This window comes from Euleptes europaea, chromosome 11 (genome assembly GCF_029931775.1).
Source record: "Euleptes europaea isolate rEulEur1 chromosome 11, rEulEur1.hap1, whole genome shotgun sequence".
Taxonomy (NCBI): Eukaryota; Metazoa; Chordata; class Lepidosauria; order Squamata; family Sphaerodactylidae; genus Euleptes; species Euleptes europaea.
Window position 1 is genome coordinate 57,461,320 of NC_079322.1, and position 24,562 is coordinate 57,485,881.

The following is a 24,562-nucleotide window of genomic DNA, read 5'->3' on the forward strand; positions in this document are numbered from 1 at the left end:
GACAGTGTCTCTCAGTGTCAAGTGTGTAGGAAGAGTAATATATAGTCAGAAAGGGGTTGGGTTTGAGCTGAATCATTGTCCTGCAAAAAGTATCAAAGGTAATGTGCTAATCATTGTCCTGTAAGTATCAAGATAATGTGCTAATAAGGGTGTGGTATGTTAATATGGAACCATTGTATCCTGAAGTGATCTGTTAATGTGTGAATCCAAAGCTAATCTGCATGGCTATTGTGGACTGTAGTCTTTGTTAGTCTGGAGGTTTTCAGGAATAAGGCTTGGCTTCCTATCCTGAAAACCTCCAGACTAACAAAGACTACAGTCCACAATAGCCATGAAGATTAGCTTTGGATTCACACATTAACAGATCACTTCAGGATACAATGGTTCCATATTAACATACCACACCCTCATTAGCACATTATCTTGATACAGGACAATGATTAGCACATTACCTTTGATACTTTTTGCAGGACGATTCAGCTCAAACCCAACCCCTTTCTGACTATATATTACTCTTCCTACACACTTGACACTGAGAGACACTGTCCTTCCGTGTTACTCCTCTGAAGATGCCTGCCACAGCTGTTGGCGAAACGTCAGGAAAGAAAATACCAAGACCAGGGTCACACAGCCCGGATAACCTACAAGAACCAAGAAGAGAAAGGCCTATCCAATGATAGAGTGAATTCCAAACAACTTGTTCACTTCATCATGGTCCAGCTAATACTAGTAAAAGAGAATTTTCTTTCTGCTGCAAGTTGAAGTTTTTCCTGTAACTTCTTAGTCTCTTAAATTGTATTGTGCAAAATGGGTGGTACATGAGCAATGCTGTAAATTCTACATTTGGCTACCATGCCTTCTTTACTCACAATTTTGAGACCTGCTATCACAAACATTTAAAAATTCTAATTTGGGGGCAGAACACTAAGGGAATGGTCTAGCCCATGCCATATATTCCATCTGCACTGACCTTGGGGGGGGGGGGGCTACTGGTAAAATCTAGAACAAATCAGAAATAATTTGTTTGTGTGTACACATATTTTGGCAGACTGCTGAAATGTTAACTCTAGTTTCAAATTCTGATTAGCATGACTCCTGGTTAAACCGACATGCTGATGGTAATCTTTTACTAGGTTTAATGGTGATGAGGGAGGAAGATTTTGTTTAGTGAGGAGGGGTGGGTAGAGTACATGACACTCTAACCTATCCCTGCTCCCTTAAATCCAGGCCATTCAATAGTCGTAATTTAATCGAATACCAGATGGAAATTACTGCCATTTTTATGAAGCCCAGTTCATTACAACAGGAGGTCTAGATAAGGAGTATAATGAAGAGATAAATATGAATCCGCGTTAGTACTCATGGAGTTGACTTAAAGATAAATGATAAACATTTAACTCCTACTGATTTAAATTGGATTTACAACATGGTGGCCAGGTCAATCTGGATTATACCCAGAGGCTATACATACACCCTATCAACCACTGGTCCAGCTAAGCATGCTTAAAGCTATTTATGCTTAATGTGTTAAGATTAGAGTATGCCATAAAATATTTGAAGAGTTGGTTTTTCTATGCCAACTTCCTCTACCACTTAAGGCAGAATCAAACCAGCTTACAGTGACCTTCCCTTCCCACAACAGACACCCTGTGAGATAGGTGGGGCTGAGAGAGCTCTTAAGAGAACTGTGACTAGCCCAAGGTCACCCAGCTGGCTTCATGTGTAGGAGTGGGGAAACCAACCTAGTTCACCAGATTAGCGTCTGCCGCTCATGTGAAGGAGTGGGGAATCAAACCTGGTTCTCCATATCAGAGTCATAAGAACATAAGAAAGGCCCTGCTGGATCAGACCAAGGCCCATCAAGTCCAGCAGTCTATTCACACAGTGGCCAACCAGGTGCCTTTAGGAAGCCACAAACAAGATGAGTGCAGCAGCACCACCATCCACTACTCTTAACCACTACACCACACTGGCTCTCTGTACAAGGATTCAGGCTCTTATAGGCCTTGTCAATAGATGGAGAAGGTAGTTAAAGTAACTATATGGGTCAACATGTACTAAAGATAGCTGCCAGCATGTGCAGTTTTACTTTTTTTGGCTGCATAAAGTAGGCATGGGAAATATACCTGAACCACTTTCTGACTTGCAGGATTGCCTATGTTCACTAATTTAGGACATACTAGTAAGCCATGAAAAAGCTAAAGTTCTCCATCTGTGCACAATATCGTGTTCGGCCTCTGGTTGTTGCAGACAGCCTTATCTAGATTAAACCAGCCCTGTAACTCTGTAGGAGAGGGTATCACTTGATCACTTATGAAGCAGGCACCCTAGGAAGAGTGTTCTGTGGAGTCTCTCCATGAGCCCGGCTAATTTATTTAAAACATTTGTACTCTGCCTTTCCCCTAGGATTAAAGTCAGCTTACGTAAGCAACACTTAAGTTGCTTTGGGCTTACCAATTGCCAATAAAGATGGGCTCCTTTAGGGACTGATAATTCTTACTCTAGAATTTGATATTTGGGGTATGAATCTGCCTTCATTTTAATTCAGAAAAATATCCCTGCACGAGTTTACAGAATACTGGAGAAGATTCTTCCCCTGAAACAATGCTGAAGTCCAGGGTGTATTTAAAGTACCGATGTTTAGTTCCACATTCTAAATATGGATGCCAGCACCTAAGACTTCCCATTGCTATGTAGTGACAAACTATATGCCTACCTAAGTGGCTGTAGTGTTTATATGTAATTTTGAACAGGCACTTGAAAGTATGCCCCATTACACCATCTTCTTATCTGAAACACAGAAGTAGGTTTCAGAAGGGGGGGAAAGAGATTTCCAGCACCCTGCATCTCCAGAAATCTATTCAGTGATGGATTCTGCAAAAGCTTTGCTGCAGTAGACAAAGGTGTTGCACTTACAAAAAGCACAGTTCACCTGACTAAAATGAAGATTAATGTAGAAACACAAAATAATTAGTCTAACCCAAGGCAAAAAAAAAGATGCACATTTGTCATCCCTAGCAAGTACTCTTGCAATTTAAGTGTTTAACAATATTGTTATACAGTACTAGAGTGTATCAAACAGCAAAGGTTCCTAAAATATCAACTATGAAGATAAGCACTAGATCATGTCCATACTTTCCAGTACAAAAATACATTTTGATCTTATTAACACAATTTTAAAGGCATAAAAGTTATTTATTTGTATTACTAAGGCACATGACGTACTGAAATACTGACATACAAAAATACACATTACTGCATACGATGTTTAAAATATCTTAATCCGGTAAGCACAATTCTTCCAGGTATTCAGCTCTTGGCCATTTTTTTCTTTTGTATGAGTTCAACCAGCAACTTGTATCTAGCCATACATTCCTCCTGTAAAGAGAGAGAGAAAAAGCTGACCATTAAAATGACCTTAAAGAGCTTTTGTAAGACAATGACACTTGCAGTTAAAAATGGTCATTTGCATACACTTAACAGGTTATGCAAATAATTTATATTTTGGGAGTCTTCTGTAAGGGTCAGTTCACATTGCTGAAATTTCTCCATGTGTGTTCATGGCCAAAACTGTAGCCCTCTTTTACAAAAGTGTGTAAAGAAAAGTGGTACTAACACTCATTGCTGAGAATGCAACTCTACGTCCTGCTGCACTTTTGGAGCTGGGTGCTAATTTATTGCCCACACCAACTGGTTCACACTAACGCTACAAGCACGCACCACAGCCCACAGAAATTCAGTAATATGAATCCATCATTAATGGACCCTCAGTTGGAGAAAAGGGGAGGATTAACGCTTCTCCATGGTATCTAGAAGTACAAGGAAAGTTTTATAAGTTTTTCCCCTGATGCATTGAAATCCTGATTAAACACACTATGCAAGGAATCAACCCAAACCTAATAGCAGGTTTTCGGTCCAATATGCTGACTTCTCTATAACCTTGTTTTAGAATCAGTGCCGCACAAAACCAGTCCAAACCTCAGAAAAGTCCTGCCCTGGCAATAAAAGGAAGAAGGAACGATGTCTGAGACAGATTAGTCAAACTCCACTCCTGGTTCTCAAGTGACATTTTGTGAAAGCCCAAATGCATTCCCTCTTCCTTCCTGTTGAACTTTTGGCATATGCAAGGCAGAGACACCCTGCTGTTCAAGCACTTCAAGCTTCTTTAACAACATTGACCCCTTTTAGAACCCAGCCATGGGCAAATTACCGGACAGATCAGGAACACCGCCAGCGCTTCACTGCTTTATAATTTAGTGTCCTCTGGCTGCTTATTTCCTGTATCCCAAAGTATGCAAAATTCAGCTGGTAGGCAGTTTATACTAAGACACATTCCAAGGTTTAAGCTCTCCTTGTCCATTTATGTCCATGCCATAAGGCGTGGAGGTGGAAAATATGGGCAGGACAGGTGATAACCATCACAGCTGCAGACAGATGGTTCTGATTCAACATGCATACCTACTTTCCTCTAGGCTTCATTCTGGACTCCAAATACACTTTAACAGCTAGTTGTAGAGTGCAAAGTCACTTGCTGAAACTGGCTAGCCTTTAAAAGATTGGCTTTTGCTTCAGTGTTAGGCTGGGGGGGGGAGTGTATCAAAAGAACAACATGGTCTAATCGTGCACACATTTTTTTGACTCTACCTTACTTTTCCCTGGCACGTATTTTGCAATTTTATCCCAGCGCTCTGCTGTGCCCTTTGGATACTGCTGTAAGGCCAGCTCCAGAAGCTTCTGTTGATTTTGAGTCCACAAGTCTTCTGAACTGTGACATCTCTCCCTTTTCCTGGACTCATCATCACTACACTCCTCTTGTTCTGCAGTGTCAAAGTCCTTCTGGCGCCTCCCTCGACATTTATCCTCCTCTGTTTCTTTCACCATTGGGAACGCAGTGTCAGCTCTGGCAGTGGTTTTCCGCTTGCGGTGTCTGGCTTCACTCAGTGCTGTCTGCTGCGGATCTGTTACTGCCATTTCCAATGGCTCTGGCTCACGGCTGTATTTTGCGGCTTCTTCCTCTTCCTCCTCCTCTTCTCTCTGCGTGATTATATGATCTGACAAGTTAACACTGGCCTTGTTGGATTTCAAGTTTTGGGCCAGCATTTTCAGCTCTGAGAGCCTAATAATACCTGTTGAAAACAGCACTTTTAGTTTGATTTGTGATGAGTCAAATGAACACTGGCGAAGGGAACCCTGGTCTACTACTTTTATCCTTGAATATGATTCTACAATAGGTACCCTCAAACATGAAGACTCAAATCTACCCATGAAAATCTAGATATACCCTTTTTATTTCCATCGACTGACTATCCCCAAATATCAGACTGCTTTTCTCTTGGCTGAACTAAATGCTTTCCCCTCCCTTTTTTGGTCAGTAGATTCAAAAGAGTACCCTACTCAAATTTTATCTCACATTTTCTTTGCTTGTGAGTTGGTCGCCCCCTTTTGAGAGATCTCTGGATATAGCCAGTGATAAGTTCCCTTGCTCTATGTCTTCCATGCTAGCTGATACTGATTTTGATATTACTTTGGTTGTGGCTAATTTTTTGGCAACAGTGCCTTCTATGCAAGGATGGAAAAAGAAGGTGGTATTTGTGAGACTGGTCCTGTCCAAGCCCGCTGGGTCACAGGATATTAAACAAACCAACATGATATATGGATTCAGAAATCAAGAGAGCTGAAGTATATAAATAACAAGTGTGTGCCTTTTAAAAATTACTTTGTTAATGTAGTTAGGAGCCCCGTGGCGCAGAGTGGTAAGCTGCAGTACTGCAGTCAAAAGCTCTGCTCACGACCTGAGTTCTATCCCAACAGAAATCAGTTTCAGGTAGCCGGCTCAAGGTTGACTCAGCCTTCCATCCTTCCAAGGTCGGTAAAATGAGTACCCAGCTTGCTGAGGGTAAAGGCACTGGCAAACCACCCCGTAAACAAAGTCTGCTTAGTAGTTGTCGGGATGTGATGTCACCCGTGGGTCAGGAATGACCCGGTGCTTGCACAGGGGACCTTTACCTTTTTAATGTAGCTACACCTGGCTTAAGCAGTCCAGAAGTAGCATCAAGTGTGATCTTCCATTTGTACTCAGTACTGCTGCTCTGAAGTCAGAATTCATTTAAAATGAATGAACTGCAAGGAACTCTACACAACAAAAGAGTTTGGCCAACAGAAGCCTCAGTTCGTTTTCATGGCTTCTGTGCAGGCACACATGGGACTGCGCAGGCCAGCCACGGAAAAGATTAGCAGTACATTCAGAAGTGGCTCTAACACCCCCTTCCAGCATCCACTACCCTACTTTCCCCTTCCTCTACACACCCAGGAAGGAGAGATCACAAGGTACTAGTGACACATCCATCACATGCTTAGTTTCAGAACACTGAAGATGCATGATGTAGTAACCTTGGTGATTAAGCAGGGTTGGGTTTGGATAGTGCCTGGAAGGGAAATTAAACTGCCTTGGAAGTTGTAAGTACTAAAGTCTGGATAGAAGTATAAACAAACGAGGGGATCCATGAGAAACTAATAGGACAAGGGAAATGCTATAACCATGCTGGGCCCCAAGTCACTCCTTTCTTTTGTTGCCCCCTCAGCCTTTTCCTGCCTCCCCAATCCTCCTGCCAGCCAAACCCCAATCAGCTGGGAGGAAAGGCATGATTTCACCTCCCCTCCCCTGCAGCAGGCTGGTAACAGTGGTAAGAGGCTTGGAGCACAAAGGACTCAAGAAGTTGTTTCTGCTCTCCTTATCCACCACACAGGTAATTGGGGGTGGATGACTCCAAGCACTGGTGCCTCCTCCTTTCCTCTCTCGGCTTGCCCCGTTCCTGCTGCCATCTCTTCCTCCTCTGCCAATAACCCTGCTGCCATTATTATATCCTTGTTCTCCTGCTGCTGGTTTCTCCCCTCAATGGATCATTTAACAAAAAACTTTTAAAAAAAACTCTGGGTCAGCATTTTGTGGTTGAGTCATGAGCACAGCTACTACTTTTCTACTTTTGGGGTTTTTAACCTTTCCTCTCTTTTTTCCCCCTTCTTCCAAACCTGGGGCTTTTTTTGGGTTTGTAGAAAAAAACCCACCTATATCTACATGGCCCCATGGCCTACTGGTCTATACTCTGGGGCCATGTTCATAATTGGATAATTACATACATTTACAACAGCCTCCAGCCATTCTGGAGCCATCTGCTTTTCATAAAGCTTCCTAATACTGCAGAGGAAGCCCTAATTTCTACAACTTCACTTCTCTATCGCATTGATTTTAAGTTATTGCTGAGCAGCAGATGAACACCTGTTAGGATTCTCCACCCTGTGCAGACCACAATAAACCTGAGAAATTCAGGGACAGTATGATCCAGGAAGAGACGTCTTATATTCTTATGCACAAATCACTTAACAAGATTAGCTATGCCTCAACTGTTGAGGTCCTGACTTTGCAGTCATGTTTTAAACTGACAAGGCAAATCAGTGGCCCGCCAGAATTCTGGTATGCATAAAATAGATAAACCAAGTGTTGAAGTTAGTTCACCCCGTCCTTTTAAATTTGCTCCGTTAAACACTACACTTTTGTAAGACAACAATGCCATTTGAAAAAGACCTTAGCTGAGGGTTTGTCCCTCCTCTTTCTGCGTATATTCTGGGTGAGGCCAGAGGTGTGATCAAAGTGCAACAAAGAGCCACTGGCCATTGGCTCTTAGCCTGTGGCCCTATGTGTGCCTGGCCATCAGAACTATCACCAGTTTGGGAAGTCCATGTGGCTTACAGCCTGCTTTTTAAAACATTTTAATGTTGCCTCAAGGAGCCCCATGGCGCAGAGTGGTAAGCTACAGTACTGCGGTCAAAAGCTCTGCTCACGACCTGAGTTTGATCCCAACGAAAGTTGGTTTCAGGTAGCCAGCTCAAGGTTGACTCAGCCTTCCATCCTTCCGAGATCGGTAAAATGAGTGCCCAGCTTGCTGGGGGTAAAGGGAAGATGACTGGGGAAGGCACTGGCAAACCACCCTGCAAACAAAGTCTGCCTAGTAAATGTCGGGATGTGACCTCACCCCATGGGTCAGGAATGACCTGGTGCTTGCACAGGGGACCTTTACCTTTTTTTAATGTTGCCTTTCCACCCAACTTAGGGTCCCCAAGGCAGCGAGCCATCAAAACCATTAATACACGTTTTTAAAAGTAATATTATAAAACAATTAACACACACAAATGAAGAAATGCCCTTGAACATGACCACAGTGATAGGGCAGATTCATATGGGAGTAAAAATGACTTTTGTATTGGGGGTGGGTGCATTGTCTCTTTTGTAGTTTCATTATTTTGTTTTGTATGCTGTGTGAGTCCCCTGCATCAGAGAAAAGAAGGATAAAGATATTCCGAACACAGATATGCCTTGGAAACATACCTGGAGCACATGTAACAGAATCCTTAATCTGCTTGGCTTTCACAGTGACCTATTTAGGAGAAGGAAAAAAGCACAGAAGACATTTTTATGTCTATCAAAACTGCTCAAAGGTGTCTCAATACAACTGATCACAACATTAGGAATCCCATTTAAATTAAAGAGTACCAATAGCACACCTAACCCAGGGTGGTTAGCATCAGCTGGCAGTGAGTATCCAACCCAGCTCTCCAGATTACTGGGCTTTCTAATTTTGAGAACAGCCAAAACTTCACTGGAAATGCTAACCAAACCTTGGAACATTGCTAAATATGCCAGTGAACCACAACTCTTCAAAAGAAATGCTTTCTTCGGGCTGAAATGGTCATGCTGGAGATTTCAGCTATATATAAGCTATAAACTATATGGTCTGCTGCCTCTGGCAAGCTCATAAATATCGTGATAAACTTCTACAGTTATCTCCAGGATCTGACAGGGGTATACCACCTCAAAATGGAAGCTACCTTTCTGACTCTCATGGTCAAAATCCAACAGAGCCAAATAAATCCATTCATTTCAACGAGCATAAGAGGGCATAACTCCCTTAACTACAGCCCATCTTTTAAAATAGCCACACTACTGGCCATGACAGCATCTGTGGAAATTTCCACTTTATTTTGGCTCACATCTGTTGGCTATTGGTTTCAGTAGGTAACTCTAGATTTTAAAAGTACAGAATCATCTAATTGACCTTCTCCAACTCACTTATGGTTTTATAAACCTTTATCGTATCTCCTGCTCAGAGATCTGTTGGATCATTTTCCCCACCTCCAATACTGAAAAGAGCTCAAGCATTTCTTCATAAATGAGATGCCAACCCTATGATCATTTGGTATTAAGATCTTATTGAGTTTTTCACATACATTCTTTCACCAACCCTGAAAGGTAGCCTAGTATTCTTCTGGGCCATTGACCTCAACAGACTTAAAAGCGTGTAACTCTGCTTTGGACTGAACTGTCAGATCGCTTGCTAAGTTCACAGAAGAGGTAACATTCAAACTGGGAACTTAACTGGTTTATAGCTGATTCTCTAATCCACCTGGTTTAGTTGTTCTTTTAATACCTCGCAACTCTTAAGATATTCCTTTTTAAGACTGCTGGGACTGCATCCCAGGATTGAGGACATGGCTAGTTACCTTCTTTCATCCCAAATCAGCCTGTTGCTCAGTCATGAGGATGCATTTTAGACTAGGCAATGGAGATACAATCTCTCGAGCCCCATTTCAGTGATGGAAGAAGAAACAGCAACCACACAGAGCTGCCATAGCATGATGGGTCCATTTCTGGTACTTCTGAAACCTTCTCTACAAAAGATGGAGAAATTGTTTCTTTCCTTCACCACCTTCCTTCTGCCTTTGTTCTTCCTGGGCCTGTGGAGCTGAGGGCTTTAATTCCAAGAGAAGGAAGGGAGGTTTTCTTTTACATCTCCCCATTTCTCTTCCAACAATCCAGATGAGCCCTGAGTCTGTTTTTCAAGAACAGGACATACCACTTTCCAAGAGGTGTCTTGTGGGTCCCTGCCCACACATCTGTAGAGCCATATGTCCTGGTAAGAACCTGTGCACCAGCTCCAATCCTCTCAAACCCCCCCTCCTGACCACCCCCTCCCTCAGTTTATAAGATCTGACACAACCCAATCTCACCAATTTTCACCTGTGGCTCCAGCCCTCTGGAAAGGCCTTTCTGAGGTCAGGAAACCCACATTGGTCCAATTTTGGGCCAGGCTGCCCTATTTTAAAAGCGTTTTTTAATGTGGATAGTGTCTGTCCATGACCTATAATTGGTTTTATTTCATGGTCACTATGTGTGTTTTAATTGTGACAGTGCTAGTGCATACCGGCTTTTGTAAATCCACTGCTGATAGCGAGATAAAAGTATCTGAACAAACAAACAAATAAATGCATCCTGGAGACGCTTACAAATGTACACTCTGAGTAACCCCTTACAAATATTATCTGATAGCAGCAACTTGCACATTTTTCTTTGTGAATCTATGGTCTAGAGACCCTTCAGTCATAACATATATTTTACATAGATCCCGTGTTGTTTTGAAAGTTAACACCTTGTACTAGCAACATAATTTAAAAGCCTGTGTGTCTCTAGAAGCTTCATCTAGACACGGACGGCACAGTGACAGTTAATCATTTCGCCATCTTCTCATTGACATATGGGATGCTTTCATAACTGCACCTCTTTAACCTCACACTACCAGGCACCACGCTAATTAGAAAAGTGTGCTTATTTCTACCCACCTGTCGATTGTTTTGCTGCCTACCTGGGCCTTTTTCATGACGGCAACAAATCCCCCATCAGTCTACTATTGCAACCTGAATGCAAGAGATTAGTGACCGCAGGGGCAAGCAGAATCAGTTTACATCCTCTCAGGCAAGCAAATGATATTATTTCATGAGGATGAAATTGGAGAACTCTTTGCCGTCACAGTTCAGAAAAGCTGCAGTTAATAACTACGCTAAAGGCAGGGTTTTTCTCCCCCATGCCAGCCTACTACTTCCACAGCTTTCACTCCTTCTGTGGTTTTTTTAACTCTATAAAATAACGGTAACAATCCTGAAAGGCCCCTGTCTAGGTGAAAAACACTTCCATGTCTATGAGGGGTGTGTGTGTGTGTGTGGGTGATTGGCCAGTTGTTATGTCCGGTAGAATGCCTCATGATGTACAGCGCTACGACTTCCCCCACACACCTTCATGGATACTACCTAAAACAGGAAAGTAAAGAGCCTTCTTTTTAATGTGGTGTAATGGTTAAGTGCCCTGACCTGGATGGCCCAAGCTAGCCTGATCTCGTCAGATCTCAGAAGCTAAGCAGGGTCAGCCCTGGTTAGTATTTGGATGGGAGACCACCAAGGAATACCAGGGTTGCGGTGCAGAGGAAGGCACTGGCAAACCACCTCCATTAGTCTCTCGCCATGAAAACCCCAAAAGGGGTCGCCATAAGTTGGCTGCGACTTGAAGGCACTTTACACACACACATCATGTTTGATGATAATAAATTATTAATGAGTTCAGTCATACAATATCTGAATTGGGTGGCCAGTCCTACCTACTGTGACTGTATGAGACGTTCCCGTCCAGATAATATTCACTCTTTTGTTCATTACAACATTTGTTCTCTAATTTCAAGGCCCTCCCCACCCCCGCCACCTCTCAGATGGCAAAAATTAAGAGATGTATGCTAAGGTAGCATAGGGTGCAGCAGTTTGCCAGCTTTCTCTCAAGTACTGCGTACATTTGCCATTCTGCTTGCAAAGGACAAAGGGAGCAATCCTAAACAGGACTACTCAGAAGAAAGTCCCATATTATTCAATGGTGCTTACTCCCAGGGATGGTTCTGTAGGATTGCAGCCTAAGGCATTTGTACTCCAAAAATATGCAGACTAGTACAAATTTATATGTTAAGTTATAAGTGATGTATTTTATGTTGTTAAGGCAGCGGAATAAGTTTAGGAAAAATAAGTGTTGCATACATTTCAATTTCACCCCAAATGGCCATAGATAGGCTGCACAGAGACCGCCCCCACCCCCCAAACATAATGAGCGGAAAACCCACAGAAAATCTCCCCAACTGCTCAATTTAAAATACAAAAATGTGGTATGCCCAACTGTTGTGGGATGAGGCGTCTCCTGCTATGCTTCAAACCCGTATCCTTGTTTAGCACAATTCACAAATGGCAGCTTCCACACAGAATCCTAGAGTTGGAAGGGGCCTCCAGGGTCACCTAATTCAACCCCTGCACAATGCAGGAAATTCACAACTACCTTCCCCCACACCCCCAGTGACCTCTGCTCCATACCCAAAAGATGGCAAAAAAACCCTCCAGGATCCCTGGCCAAACTGGCCTGGAGGAAAATTGCTTCCTGACCCCAAGGTGGCAATAGGCATTACCCTGGGCATGTAAGAAAGGACCACGAGAGCCAAGCACTGACGAAACCCTTCCTGCCCTCCCTCTCATGATCTGCTTCACAGAATCAGCATTGCTGACAGATGGCCATCTAGCCTCTGCTTAAAACCTCCAAAGGAGGAGAGCCCACCACCTCCCGAGGAAGCCTGTTCCACTGAGGAACTGCTCTGTCAGGAAGTTCTTCCTAATGTTTAGCAGAAAACTCTTTTGATTTAATTTCAACCCGTTGGTTCTGCTCCGACCTTCTGGGGCAATAGAAAACAACTACGCACAACCCCCTATAATGACAGCACTTTAAGTACTTGATGGTTATCACATCATTTTTCATGGGCTACATGTTCAGCATACTGGCCACAAAAACGCAGAACAAATGCTATGGGGTAACAAAATAATGCACATGCACCAACCCAACATTATGAATCCGGGAAAAACATTCTCGGCAAGACCCAGGACCTCTTCATGCTCTCTAAAAGAAGCCCAAAATAAACTGAACTGGGGAGAGGGACTCACCCATCACTAGGAATAAGCACATGGTTTGGGGGAGAGAGGGAAAATGCTTAATTATTTCTCCAAGTAGCACGAGGGCAGGAATGAGACATTAAGTCTGAAACTAAACATCCAGCAAGGAAAAATGGGTCAAACAGCAGATGTTTGGAGGCAGACCTGGAGCGCTGGTACAGGTAACCAGGTCAACTGGCAGGAACTCGGATTAAAGAGAACGGAGGGCAGCTTTCCTTTCATAATCAAAACATTTGGCCAAAACAAATCTAATTAATACCACAAGCCAGAACCAGTAATTTAATAAATGCTGCAGTATCTTTTCACTTACAAATTAAAAATGGGATATACTATCAACTCTCTTTTTCACAGAGATCTGAAGTGGTTTATGTGTTAAATAGTTGCTTCAGCTGTTTAGATTCTTAGGACCCATTCGCTAGGAAAACAATGGACAAAGCCAACTGTGGATTGATCAATGCAGCCCCCCAATCACGCTGTGCGAGTTTGGTGGTGGGGTCTGTGCTCTGGGCTCACTCCTGTTCAGCAAAAGGGCTGTCCTGGCATCCTATGATGGTTTAGATGGGGCTGTCTTCATTTACCAAAGTGACAGGGATTGCTAGGGTAAATATTTCACACAAAGCATTCGGGGCAAAACCCTATAACTTGACAGTATACTCGTATTTAGAATACCGTGCCTCATACTATAAAAGAGACACATCAGAGATTGATAAAGTACAGAAAAGTGCACCATCAGTATAAGGAAAAGGGCTAAAGAAGTTGAAGCTTTTTAGTGTTGGGAAAAAATTACATCCAAGTGAGGACTACTGATAAGGTGTTCTAAAATTCACCCTGGAAGGTATGTTTTCACCATATTGCTTCTATGTCTCCCCGTGGCTAGCTGTTAGTGTTTTATTCTCTACAGGATCAGATGAGCATACCTATTATATTAGGTGTTTTGGCACACAGGCAGGACAATGCTGCTGCAGTTTGGCCACTGTATGAACAGACTGCTGGCCTTGATGGACCTTGGTCTGATCCAGCAGGGCTTTTCTTATGTTCTTTTGACTAAGCAATCTGAGCCACTTTCAGTGTTATAACAGCAAAGCTTTGGGATATTCCACCTACCCTTTAAAAAGCCTTGGGCCATGAGGATTGCTATTTACCAGTTCCACTTTCACTTGTTGGCATAAAAACTTCTTCAGTGTGTGAGGTTGAAGACAAGGAATACAAGCGCACACACTGATGATCATAATGCTATCTTGAACATTTCTCTCTCTCTCTCGCATACGGGTTTTAACCTCCTCTGCCTTGCAGAACTGAACTCAGCCGTATTACACACATTTCCTAGATCAGGGACATACAGATTCCTTCTACAGTAAGGCTGTTGCAGTTCTCCTTCCGCCATGTGCTGAAACCGCTCTCATTCTCACAAACAGCCAACGAGGAGGCAAGCCTGCAAGTGGACTGTAACACTTCAGAGTGAAGGCAAGGGCTCACAATGTTCCTCTTTATGAAAAGAGTCCCGGAACATAGAAAACCAGCACATCAGGGAGATCACTAGGCTAGAACCCTACCTTCTGAAATGCAAGTTTACTGTATATTATTCACTCGTGGCAACGCTCGAAGTGACTGACTTGAGAAACAGGGTGGTTTTCTCAACAGCTCGAGAAATAAGCTGTATCTCAAGTGTTTTCATTTATCTAGATATTTTTACCTCACTTTTCTACCCAATGAGCACCCAAAGCAGCATTCAACACTGTCCCCACTCTTCCATTTTGTCTCCACAATAACCACCCTGTGAGGTAGAGGTCAGGCTGAGAGAATAACTGGCCCAGGTTTGCTAAAAGATATTCCATGGCAGAGTGGGGATTTGAACCCAGGTCTCCCAGTGCCTAGTCTGACACTAACTACTATACCAGGCTGGATCTCAGTAGAGCACAGGGCCACTGCAAAATATGCATGGGAACAAGCCTCGCCATCAGCAGTGACCCTAGCTGCCTGCTGCCCTACAGCCGGAGCTCCTAACCTTTTTTGAGCCTTTGGGTACCTTTGGAATTCTGACACCGGTGGGTGGGAGCAGGCCAGAAAACGGCTGCTGCAGGGGGCACAGCCAACCACAAAATGACGGGGGTTGAAGAGCAGAGAGAGCTCCTCACACAGGTGTACAGCAAGAGCGAGATTCTGGCCGGATTCTGACAGGAACATTTTAAAAAAGAGAACAAAATTCTCATGAACACATGAAGCTGCCTTCTACTGAATCAGACCCTTGATCCATCAAAGTCAGTAGCGTCTGCTCCGACCAGCAGTGGCTCTCCAAGGTCTCAGGCAGGGGTCTTTCACATCACCTACTTGCCTAGTTCCTTTAACTGGAGATGCCGGGGATTGAACCTGGGACCTTCTGCATGTCAAGCAGATGCTCTACCACTGAGTCACAGCCCCTCCCCAATGTAGTGATGGTAACAATGTAGTAATGGTATCAACTTCTACCTGAATTATAAAAATACATTCAAATTGGGAAGATCTGATGACTCCAGGCGAAGTTCCAGCTAGATGCATAAAGCACTATAGCTATGCAGTCAGAATTGAGTTCCTTTACATAAACCAACCGTCAGCATTATACTGTGTGTGTAAAGTGCCGTCAAGTCGCAGCCAACTTATGGCGACCCCTTATGGGGTTTTCATGGCAAGAGACTAACAGAGGTGGTTTGCCAGTGCCTTCCTCTGTATAGCAACCCTGGACTTCCTTGGTGGTCTCCCATCCAAATACTAACCAGGGCTGACCCTGCTTAGCTTCTGAGATCTGATGAGACCAGGCTAGCCTGGGCCATCCAGGTCAGGGTCAGCATTATACTACACACAGCAAAAACTCAAAAATCCCCACCTTGCCCCACCCTCTAAAAACACTTGGTGAGTGCCAGGAAAGATGTTGGTAGGCACCACGGCACCCACGGGCACCGCACTGGGGACCCGTGCCCTTCGCTATCCTAGCTCTATATTCCCCTATGCCTACCCTACTGTTCTTTGCTCCCTCCCTCTCCAGTCCTCTTATAACCTTTATGAAGTCCTCTTATTACCAGTCCTCTTATTACCTCCAGTCCTCTATTACCTTTTACTGCACTAATGATGAAGGCAGAATCAGTAGCGGCACTTCCCTCAGGGCTGGCAGCTGGGACAAATGTCCCATTGGAAAGGCCTGTCATCAAGAAACACCCCTGATCCTGGGACAACAGAAGATGTAGCAAAGAGATCTATCTGCAAAGCCACTGGAAGGAAAGAAGTATGACAGAAGGATTATACTAAAGTTATCCATAGGCGCAAGAGCCACAAGGATTAGAGATCTAAGGGAGAGGAACAGGAGGAGAGATATGGTTAGCAACAGGCTTAGGTGTTTATTACATCTTCTCAGACTGACAGGGAACTCTTACAGACGCAGAAGGAACAGTCACTGTATGTTCAGGCTACAGATAGCTGAGGGAAATTTCGTTCTTTCTACATGTTAAGCAACTTTTATGATGAGTTTGCCTGCATGAAACCCCATGGCAAGTGTTACTGGAGCCCTTTACCCCAAGTTTAAATGCTTAAGTTATAAATGTTATGGTGTTCTATAAAATAAACCATGTGTGTGCGTGTGTGATCAGCTCACCCTATGCTTAGCGAAGAATTTGGTACTCTATTCTATCCCCATTAACATCCTGCTGGCTACCCTGGGTTTAACCAGGAAGGTAACCCAGGGATGGTGTCAAAGTAAAATATAGGGCTTGGATCCAGAGTTTCCATGGGTGTAAAGATTTTCACCCATAACTTTCTCCCCTCTCCCCTCCCATGGAAGTCTGAAATGTCCCAAAATCATTTTCCTAGGGTAAACCCTTGCACCTGCAGAGACACTAGTCTGGATACAAGCCAAGGTTTAGGGGATGCTTCCTGGTGCCTCATGGAGTACCACATTTCCCTATTACTTAAAAAAGGAGGATTCTTTTAAACCTGCATCGTTATTACCAGAGCAAAAAAGAGTGCTCCGGTAATAATGATGCAAGGTATAATCCTTTCTAATTAAAAGATCTCGAGTAGCAGATACTGGGGAAGACCTTCCTGACACTCTGGAGAGCTGCTGCCAGTCAGTGCAGGCAATATTGAACTAGATGGACCAGTTGTCTCTCTCAGAGTAAGGCAACTTCATCAATATATCTGTTGTGTATGTATTTAGTAGGGTAGTAAGCAAGGGGAGACTTAGGAGCTTGAGTTCCGCGCGAAGGATCCTAAACCCTGCTCGCCCTATTGGCTAAGCAAACGGATCCTATTGGCCCTAAGCCAGCATGTCCCATTGGTCACCGAGAGGGTATTCCCCCATCATGGATCGGGGGGGGGGAGTTGCCGCAGGCGGCCAGGGGGCCATATAAGCAGGGCACGTTCAGTGTGTAAGTTAGTTCTGTGCTGAAATCAAATAAAGCTGTGTTGTTGAACTCCGTCTCTGATCTCGTGAATCCTTCCCACGTGGGCTTAACAGTGGTGACGAAGACTGGGGAGCGGCCCGACTGACCTGCTGACTCACTCTCGTTCCGTCGTTCACAGTGACCGGTAGGCAGCCCGGTCTGCAACGCTGAATCACACGCCGGCTGACCCGCAGCTTCTGCCTTGCTTCGTGACCTCCCTGTGTCCAGGCAGCCGGCCCGATTGCTGATTCGCTGGATTCTCAGGAGAGACAACACACGCCGCACGATGGCCACCATCGGCTCCGTAGAAGCCTTCGACATCTCCCACCCCTGCAAGTGGGAGAGTTATGCCGACCGCATTACTTTCTTCCTGTCTGCCAACACCGTGACGGACGCCGAGAAGAAGCGTGACGCCTTCCTCAGTGTTTGCGGTCCCCGAATGTTCCAGTTGGCCAAGACCCTGCTGGCTCCGGTGAAGCTGAGCGCCTCGTCCTTCGACATCATGAAGACTCTGGGCGAACACTTTGCTCCACAGCTCACTCAGATGGCCCAAAGCCTGGAATTCCACTTGCGTGACCAGGATCCCGGAGAGTCCGTCGCCGAGTACCTCGCAGCGCTGCACCAGATCGCGAGGTTCTGCGCTTTCAAGTACCTCGATAGGACCCTGTGGGACCGCCTCACCTTCGGCCTCCGCGACGAGAAGGTCCGCCGCCGCATCGTGGCCAAGAAGGAAGTGACTCTGGCCACTGCTGTCGAGGAGGCCACCGCAGCCAGGGGCGACCACTGCTGCGACTGTGCCGATGAAGCCCCGCCCCGCGAAGCGGCCCCCGTCCATTTTGGGGACGCCAGCGACGGCGACTCCGCAGACGAGGCCCACGGGACCTGACTTCGAGGGCCTGTGCCAGCCGCGGCAACCCCCATGACCGCCACACTTGCCGGTTCCACATCGCCAAGGTCTGCCACTCGTCAAGGAGGCCACCTCGCCAGGAGAAGGATGGCGCCGCCCAACCGGTTCACGCACTCTCCGAGGATGATGACTACGAGTCCCCATGCTGGGGCCGCCACAACCGCCGCCGCGTTCACACCCTCGCCCTGCACAAGGTCCACAGCCCCGACAAGCTCTCTACCACCGTTTACATAGAGGGGACCCCCTGCGTGATGGAAGTGGATTCCGGGTCCGCCCTCTCCATCATTTCCGAGGACACTTTCTGGGACCTTGCCAAGCGCGCCCTGCTGCCCAAGCTGGACCCTCCAGTCTCATCATCACGATTTCCAATGCCACTGTGTTCGGGTTTTGGGTGTCGCTCACATGTCCGTGCGATATGGGTCCCTCACCAGCCGCCTGTGCCTCGTCGTGGTCCGCCGCACCAGCCTACTGGGGTTTGAGTGGTTCAAAGCCCTCGGACTGAATATCACGGGCCTCCACCACCTCAGTCAGGCGTCGCTCGAATCTGTCTGGTCCGAGTTCAAGTATGTTTGGCGTGGCCCCCTGGGTTGCTACAAGGGGCCACCTGTCCACCTCCTCATCGACCCTGCCGCCGCCCCCATCCGCCCGAAGCCCCACCACGTTCCCTTTGCGCTCAAGGACCGGATCGACGCGGAGCTCGATCGGCTCATCGCCCAGGGCGTCCTGGTTCCGGTGCCCAACACGAGGTGGGAGACTCCGATTGTAACTCCGTTGAAGCCGAACGGGGACGTCTGCATCTGCGCGGACTACAAGTGCACCCTGAATCGGGCCCTTCAGAGTCACGCGTACCCAGTGCCTGTCGTCAGCCACCTTCTGGCATCCCTCGCTGGGGGCCAGGTCTTCGCCAAACTTGACCTGGCCCAAGCGTACCAGCAGCTGCCGGTTGACGAGTCTTCGGAAGAGGCACAGACCATCGTCACACACCGGGGCGCTTTCCGGGTGACCCGCCTGCAGTTCGGAGTCAGCACTGCCCCGGGGATATTCCAAAACATCATGGAGGACCTCCTGAAAGGCCTGCCTGGCATTGTCCCGTATTTCGATGACGTCCTGATTGCCGCTGCCTCCGAGGGGGAACTCCTAGACTGCGTCCGCCTGGTGCTCAGCCGCTTCAGGACCGCGGGGCTCACCGTCAAACGTGACAAGTGCCAGCTGGGCTTGTCGCAAGTGGAGTTCCTGGGCTACCTCATCGATGCTGCTGGCATCCACCCGACCCCATCAAAAGTAAAGGCGATCCACAGCGCTCCCCTGCCCAAGTGCAAACAGGAGCTTCAGGCGTTCTTGGGACTTTTAAATTTCTACCACACCTTCCTGCCCAATAAGGCGTCGGTTGACGAACCCCTCCACCGCCTCCTGGACAAATTGACCCAGTGGGTGTGGGGCATGCCGCAGCAGCAGACCTTAAAGGCTGCGAAGGGCCTCCTCTCCTCATCCAGTCTGCTCGTCCACTTCAACGAAAGACTGCCGGTGGTGCTGACCTGCGACGCCTCGCCCTACAGCATTGGCGCGGTCTTGCAGCACCGGTTGCAGGACGGCCGGGAGGCCCCAATCGCGTTCTATTCCAGGACCCTCACCCCGGCCGAGCGGAACTACGCTAAATTGAACTATCCCTGAACAAGGGGTGCCTGCTGTGGGGGAACTGCATCATGATTCCGGCCAAACTATGCACGAAAGTTCTGGAGGCTCTACACGTTAGCCACCCAGGGGTCGTGCGCATGAAGGCCCTGGCAAGAAGCTATGTGTGGTGGCTGGGCATCGACACTGCTGTCGAGGAGTGGGTGAGCCGTTGCCAACCCTGACAGGAGTCATGCCCAGAGATGCCACGGGACCCGACCCAGCGCTGGAAGTCTACCCACACACCCTGGTCCCGCATCCACATAGACTTTGCGGGGCCGTTCCAGGGTAAGACATTCTTGATTATCATGGACTCCTACTCCAAGTGGCTGGAGGTGGTCGACGTGGGTTCCATGACCTTGAGTGTGGTCATCCGTGAGCTGCGCAAGGTCTTCGCAACCCACGGCTTGCCTGACACAGTGGTCTCCGACAACGGGGCCCAATTTATGTCCTCCGAATTCAAAGACTTCATGGCCCAGAACTTGATCCGCCACGCAACCTCGGCCCCGTTCCACCCCGCCACCAACGGGCAGGCGGAACGGATGGTCCGAACGACAAAGGACGCGTTACGGCGCATCGGCCGCCGTGACTGGGACAGGGGGCTGGTGGACTTCCTCTTAGCTCAGCACACCACACCCAACTTCGCGACCGGCAAGAGCCCTGCAGAACTCCTCATGGGTCGACGGTCGAAAACGCTGCTCGACCGGCTGCACCCTCTCCTGGCGCATGAGTACCCGGGCCACAAGGACTCGACCGCCACACCGAGGGTCATTGAGCAGGACGATCCTGTGTTCGCCCAGAACTACGGAGCGGGCCCCGCCTGGATCCCAGCCACGGTCCAGGACACCACCGGCCCGATATCCTATCGGGTAGCCACCACGGAGGGGCGCATTCTGCGGCGCCACATCGATCAGCTACGCCGCCGCCCCGCCGACTTGCCGGAAGCAGTCACGGTTACCGCGCCACTGCCGACCCCTGTCACCAGAGAGCCGGAACAGTCGGAGCGCCCAGAGCCACCGTTGCCGCTGCCTGCGACGGGTAACACCGACGACCCAGCAACCGAGGATTAGATTGATCCGGCGCCAACGGACCGTCCAACGGCCCCCGTCCCTGTGCCGCGCCATTCCCAGTCGAACCGCTCGCCGCCGAGCTACCTCCAAGACTTTGTGTGCTCCTAGTGCACCGCTAGGATTGCTCGGACTTAGGGGGGAGGGGCGTTGTGTATGTATTTAATAGGGTAGTAAGCAAGGGGAGACTTAGGAGCTTGAGTTCCGTGCGAAGGATCCTAAACCCTGCTCGCCCTATTGGCTAAGCAAACAGATCCTATTGGCCCTAAGCCAGCATGTCCCATTGGTCACCGAGAGGGTATTCCCCCCCATCATGGATCGGGGGGGGGGAGTTGCCGCAGGCGGCCAGGGGGGCATATAAGCAGGGCACGTTCAGTGTGTAAGTTAGTTCTGTGCTGAAATCAATGCTGTGTTGTTGAACTCCGTCTCTGATCTCGTGAATCCTTCCCACGCGGACTTAACATATCACATTCTGAACATGGCTAAAAATGTGGATCAATAAATCTGCATACTGGGGTCGCATATTGGGGTGGGGGGGAGATTTCCTACAAACTTGTGGAAACCCTCAAGGCTGCAGAAAAATAAGGAGAAGGAAGAAGGTGGGAGCTAACATGGAAGGTTAGGATTTCCCTCCCCTGTGAGTCTCAAAGGTCCCCAGCTTGAATGTTCACAATGCACTTGTATGTTAAAAACAATGAGATAACCCCAACTTTCTTATTTTGTAATATCTCACACATTAAATGCTCCAAAGAGTGCACAACATAGTGTGTTCAGGACAAGATTTTTTAAATTGTTCAGCAGTGTGTGAAAATTAACAAGTGCAATGTCAAAAAGATGGATACAAGATCTTGGGGTATGGGTGGACTGTAAGCTAAATATGAGCAGCCAGTGTGATGCAGTGGCAAAAAAGGCTAATGCGATCTTGGGGGTGTATCAACAGAGGCATAACATCCAAATCATAAGATGTCATAGTCCCACTGTAAACTGCATTGGTAACGCCGCACCTGGAATCCTCTGGGCAGTTCTGGAGGCCCCACTTCAAAAAGAATGTGGACAGAATGGAGCGGGTGCAGAGGAGAGCAACGAGGAAGATCACAGGCCTGGAGACCAAGCCCTACAAGGAAAGGCTGAGGGACTGGGGAATGTTCAGTCTGGAGAAGAGGAGGTTAAGTAGGACATGATTGCTCTCTTTAAGTATTTGAAAGGCTTGACACTTACAGAGGGCAGAGAGCTGTTCCTGCTGGCAGCAGAGTATAGGCTGAACCTACATTGAACAGGGGGTTGGACTAGATGGCCTGTATGGGCCCTTCCAACTCTATGATTCTATGAAATACCAAAATCTTACCACAAAACTGTTCTACCACCCCAAGCCCTGTTCTAATCCACATAAATTTAAGCTGCTGATGCACTTGAAAAGTGAGGCTGCAGCCCCAAGCTGCCAAAAGCCAGTAACAGTCCTTCTAAATAATTTGTTCTAAGTACTGTGGCTGAAAAGGAAAAACAACCCAAATCAAAAGGACAACAGAAGGCATGCAACTGTTGAGAAGCAATGAAAGCCCTTCATGCTCTTCTCATGAAGAGGAACAGAAATTCATCTTGGGTTTAAGAACTGTATATGTCTACAGGATGCCCACCATGTCTTTAAAAGCACTTCACTCATTCTAAAACAGAAAAATATTTCATATGAGTTTTTTTCAGTAGTCCCCAATTTCCAATTTTTCCATTGGAAAAACTTTAAAAACTCCTCAGAAAAAAACAGGGGGGGAAGGCCTTCACATCTCTACTCATCTCTACTCATGGAATATCACTCTTCAATGGCTCTCCATCTGTGGTGGCATTTCAGATAGTGCTGAAAGAAACAGGGGATGGAAGAGTGCCAACAAGAATGTAGCAGATTGTGCTCATGGGATTTTAAAAAGTTTGAATTCTCCCCCGCCCCCAAAGATATAGGGTTGGATCGAAAGTCAGCCTTCAATTGAGCAAGCCTGTTCACCTAGTACAAATCATGGGATCCACCACTTGAAACATGCATTGCCCTAATAAACCTTTAAAGATGAATATCCTTGTGTGCTAAATACAAGCCAAAGAGCTCTCTGCTCTGAATCCGGAAACATCAGGTACATCTTTTTGTTAAACTGGGGGTCACATACATTTGTTCTTTTAAAAAAGACATGAACAGGATAACTTATAAAGTGAGGGTATGGGGGAAATGAGTCACTAATCATGAAGCAACCAAGCAGGTGGACATTTTACCAACCTGGTTTAAATTAACAAACTCCTGGTAATGTGTTCTCCATGCCCTCAGATGGCACATCAATTGTTTTGTTCAAAAGTGTTACAGAACTACAGTACCGTTAAAGTTTGTGACCACACAGACATATAGTGATCCCAAACAACACTGTTTCTGCTTAAAGATCAAAAGTTCCACTCTTCCCTTTCCCATTACTATTCCATCCGTCCTCAGCATCTACATAGCCCCATCCCTTCCAGAATTTCTTGCCTGAGGGACAGTGATCAATGCAAGACAAAATGGGTGTGTGATCAGAATCTTTCACAGGAATGAGGTTTCACACGATGCAATTTTCTTAATGCTCAACTACCACGAAACACCAAATATCCACTGGCAACCACTCAACACTACACTCAATGCCTCTGGAATCAGGGCCAACTGAGTAGAACTTTATTTCCGCTTACAAGAACTGCAACTCCTTAAGTCCAGGGTTTGTTGCTGTTGTTTTTTAAAAGGTCATCTGTGTTTTCCCTCCCACAGGAAGGGCAAATTAGTTATTTTCTACACCACTATATTCCAAATTTTGCTGAAAGTATTGCCATTTCATGGATTGAAGTCCAGTGTAATTCATAGATGCCACCTGTCTAAATAATATTAGCTGATCGGCATTTAGTTGTGTGTGTTTTTTTAAAACCAACCCCTTCCAGACTTAACCAGAAATATTATCTTTACTTAAATCTCACAAATGTTCTCTTTGAGATAAAAAGGGTTTACTACAAAACCTAAAACTGGGATTGTTCTTCTCTTATCATGTTACCGTAGCTCAAGTCTCTAAGCACCAGAATCTCCATATATAGCTGATCAGTTACAGCTGTTAATTGTGGAGCGGGGTACCAGCTGACATCTGCTTCTTGCTTGCTTAGTTAATGGTTCACTTCCAGGTCCTAAAAGGATTGTAGCCTCTCAAAAGACAATGTCGGACCCCATCTATGTCTGGCTTCTACACTGCCTGTCTTGTTCTGGTTTGTCCATACAATGCAAATTTGAGTGAACTCACATCTGCCACTGATCGACCCAATTCGTGAGCAATCTTTTCCCATCGACCAGGCGTCCCCCCTGGGAACTTAACCATACTTCTTGTCAGTTGGCTAAGGTCCTCTTCCGTCCACTGAGGTGCCTGTAAAACATTTGTAGAACATTAATTACGCTAAGGAACTAGGAGGATTTCTGTGGGCTGAAAACATAGGAGCAGAACGCATAAGTAATCAAATAACACAATGTTGTTGTTTTTAACAGGTAGAGATGCATAATCCCTACTATTCTTCTGTTCTGTAAAATAATGCAAGGTGTTGTAAACGGATACATTTTATCTGATGTTACATTAGCCATACACATATATGTCTGACAGATAATATTTATT

The 24,562-nt window shown here is 46.3% G+C and overlaps 1 protein-coding gene across 1 annotated transcript in view; it reads right to left on the bottom strand.

The window, feature by feature from the left end:
* Window positions 1–3,172: 3,172 nt before the first annotated feature.
* Window positions 3,173–24,562, bottom strand: part of DNAJC1 (DnaJ heat shock protein family (Hsp40) member C1) — a 105,833-nt gene continuing 84,443 nt past the window's right edge. The window contains exons 9-12 of the mRNA XM_056857351.1: window positions 24,200–24,319; window positions 8,384–8,432; window positions 4,645–5,126; window positions 3,173–3,378 (exon numbers count right to left, since the gene is read on the bottom strand). Of these exons, the coding sequence (XP_056713329.1) occupies window positions 3,310–3,378; window positions 4,645–5,126; window positions 8,384–8,432; window positions 24,200–24,319 (720 nt within the window). The 3' untranslated portion in view covers window positions 3,173–3,309. The remainder of the gene's footprint in view (window positions 3,379–4,644; window positions 5,127–8,383; window positions 8,433–24,199; window positions 24,320–24,562) is intronic.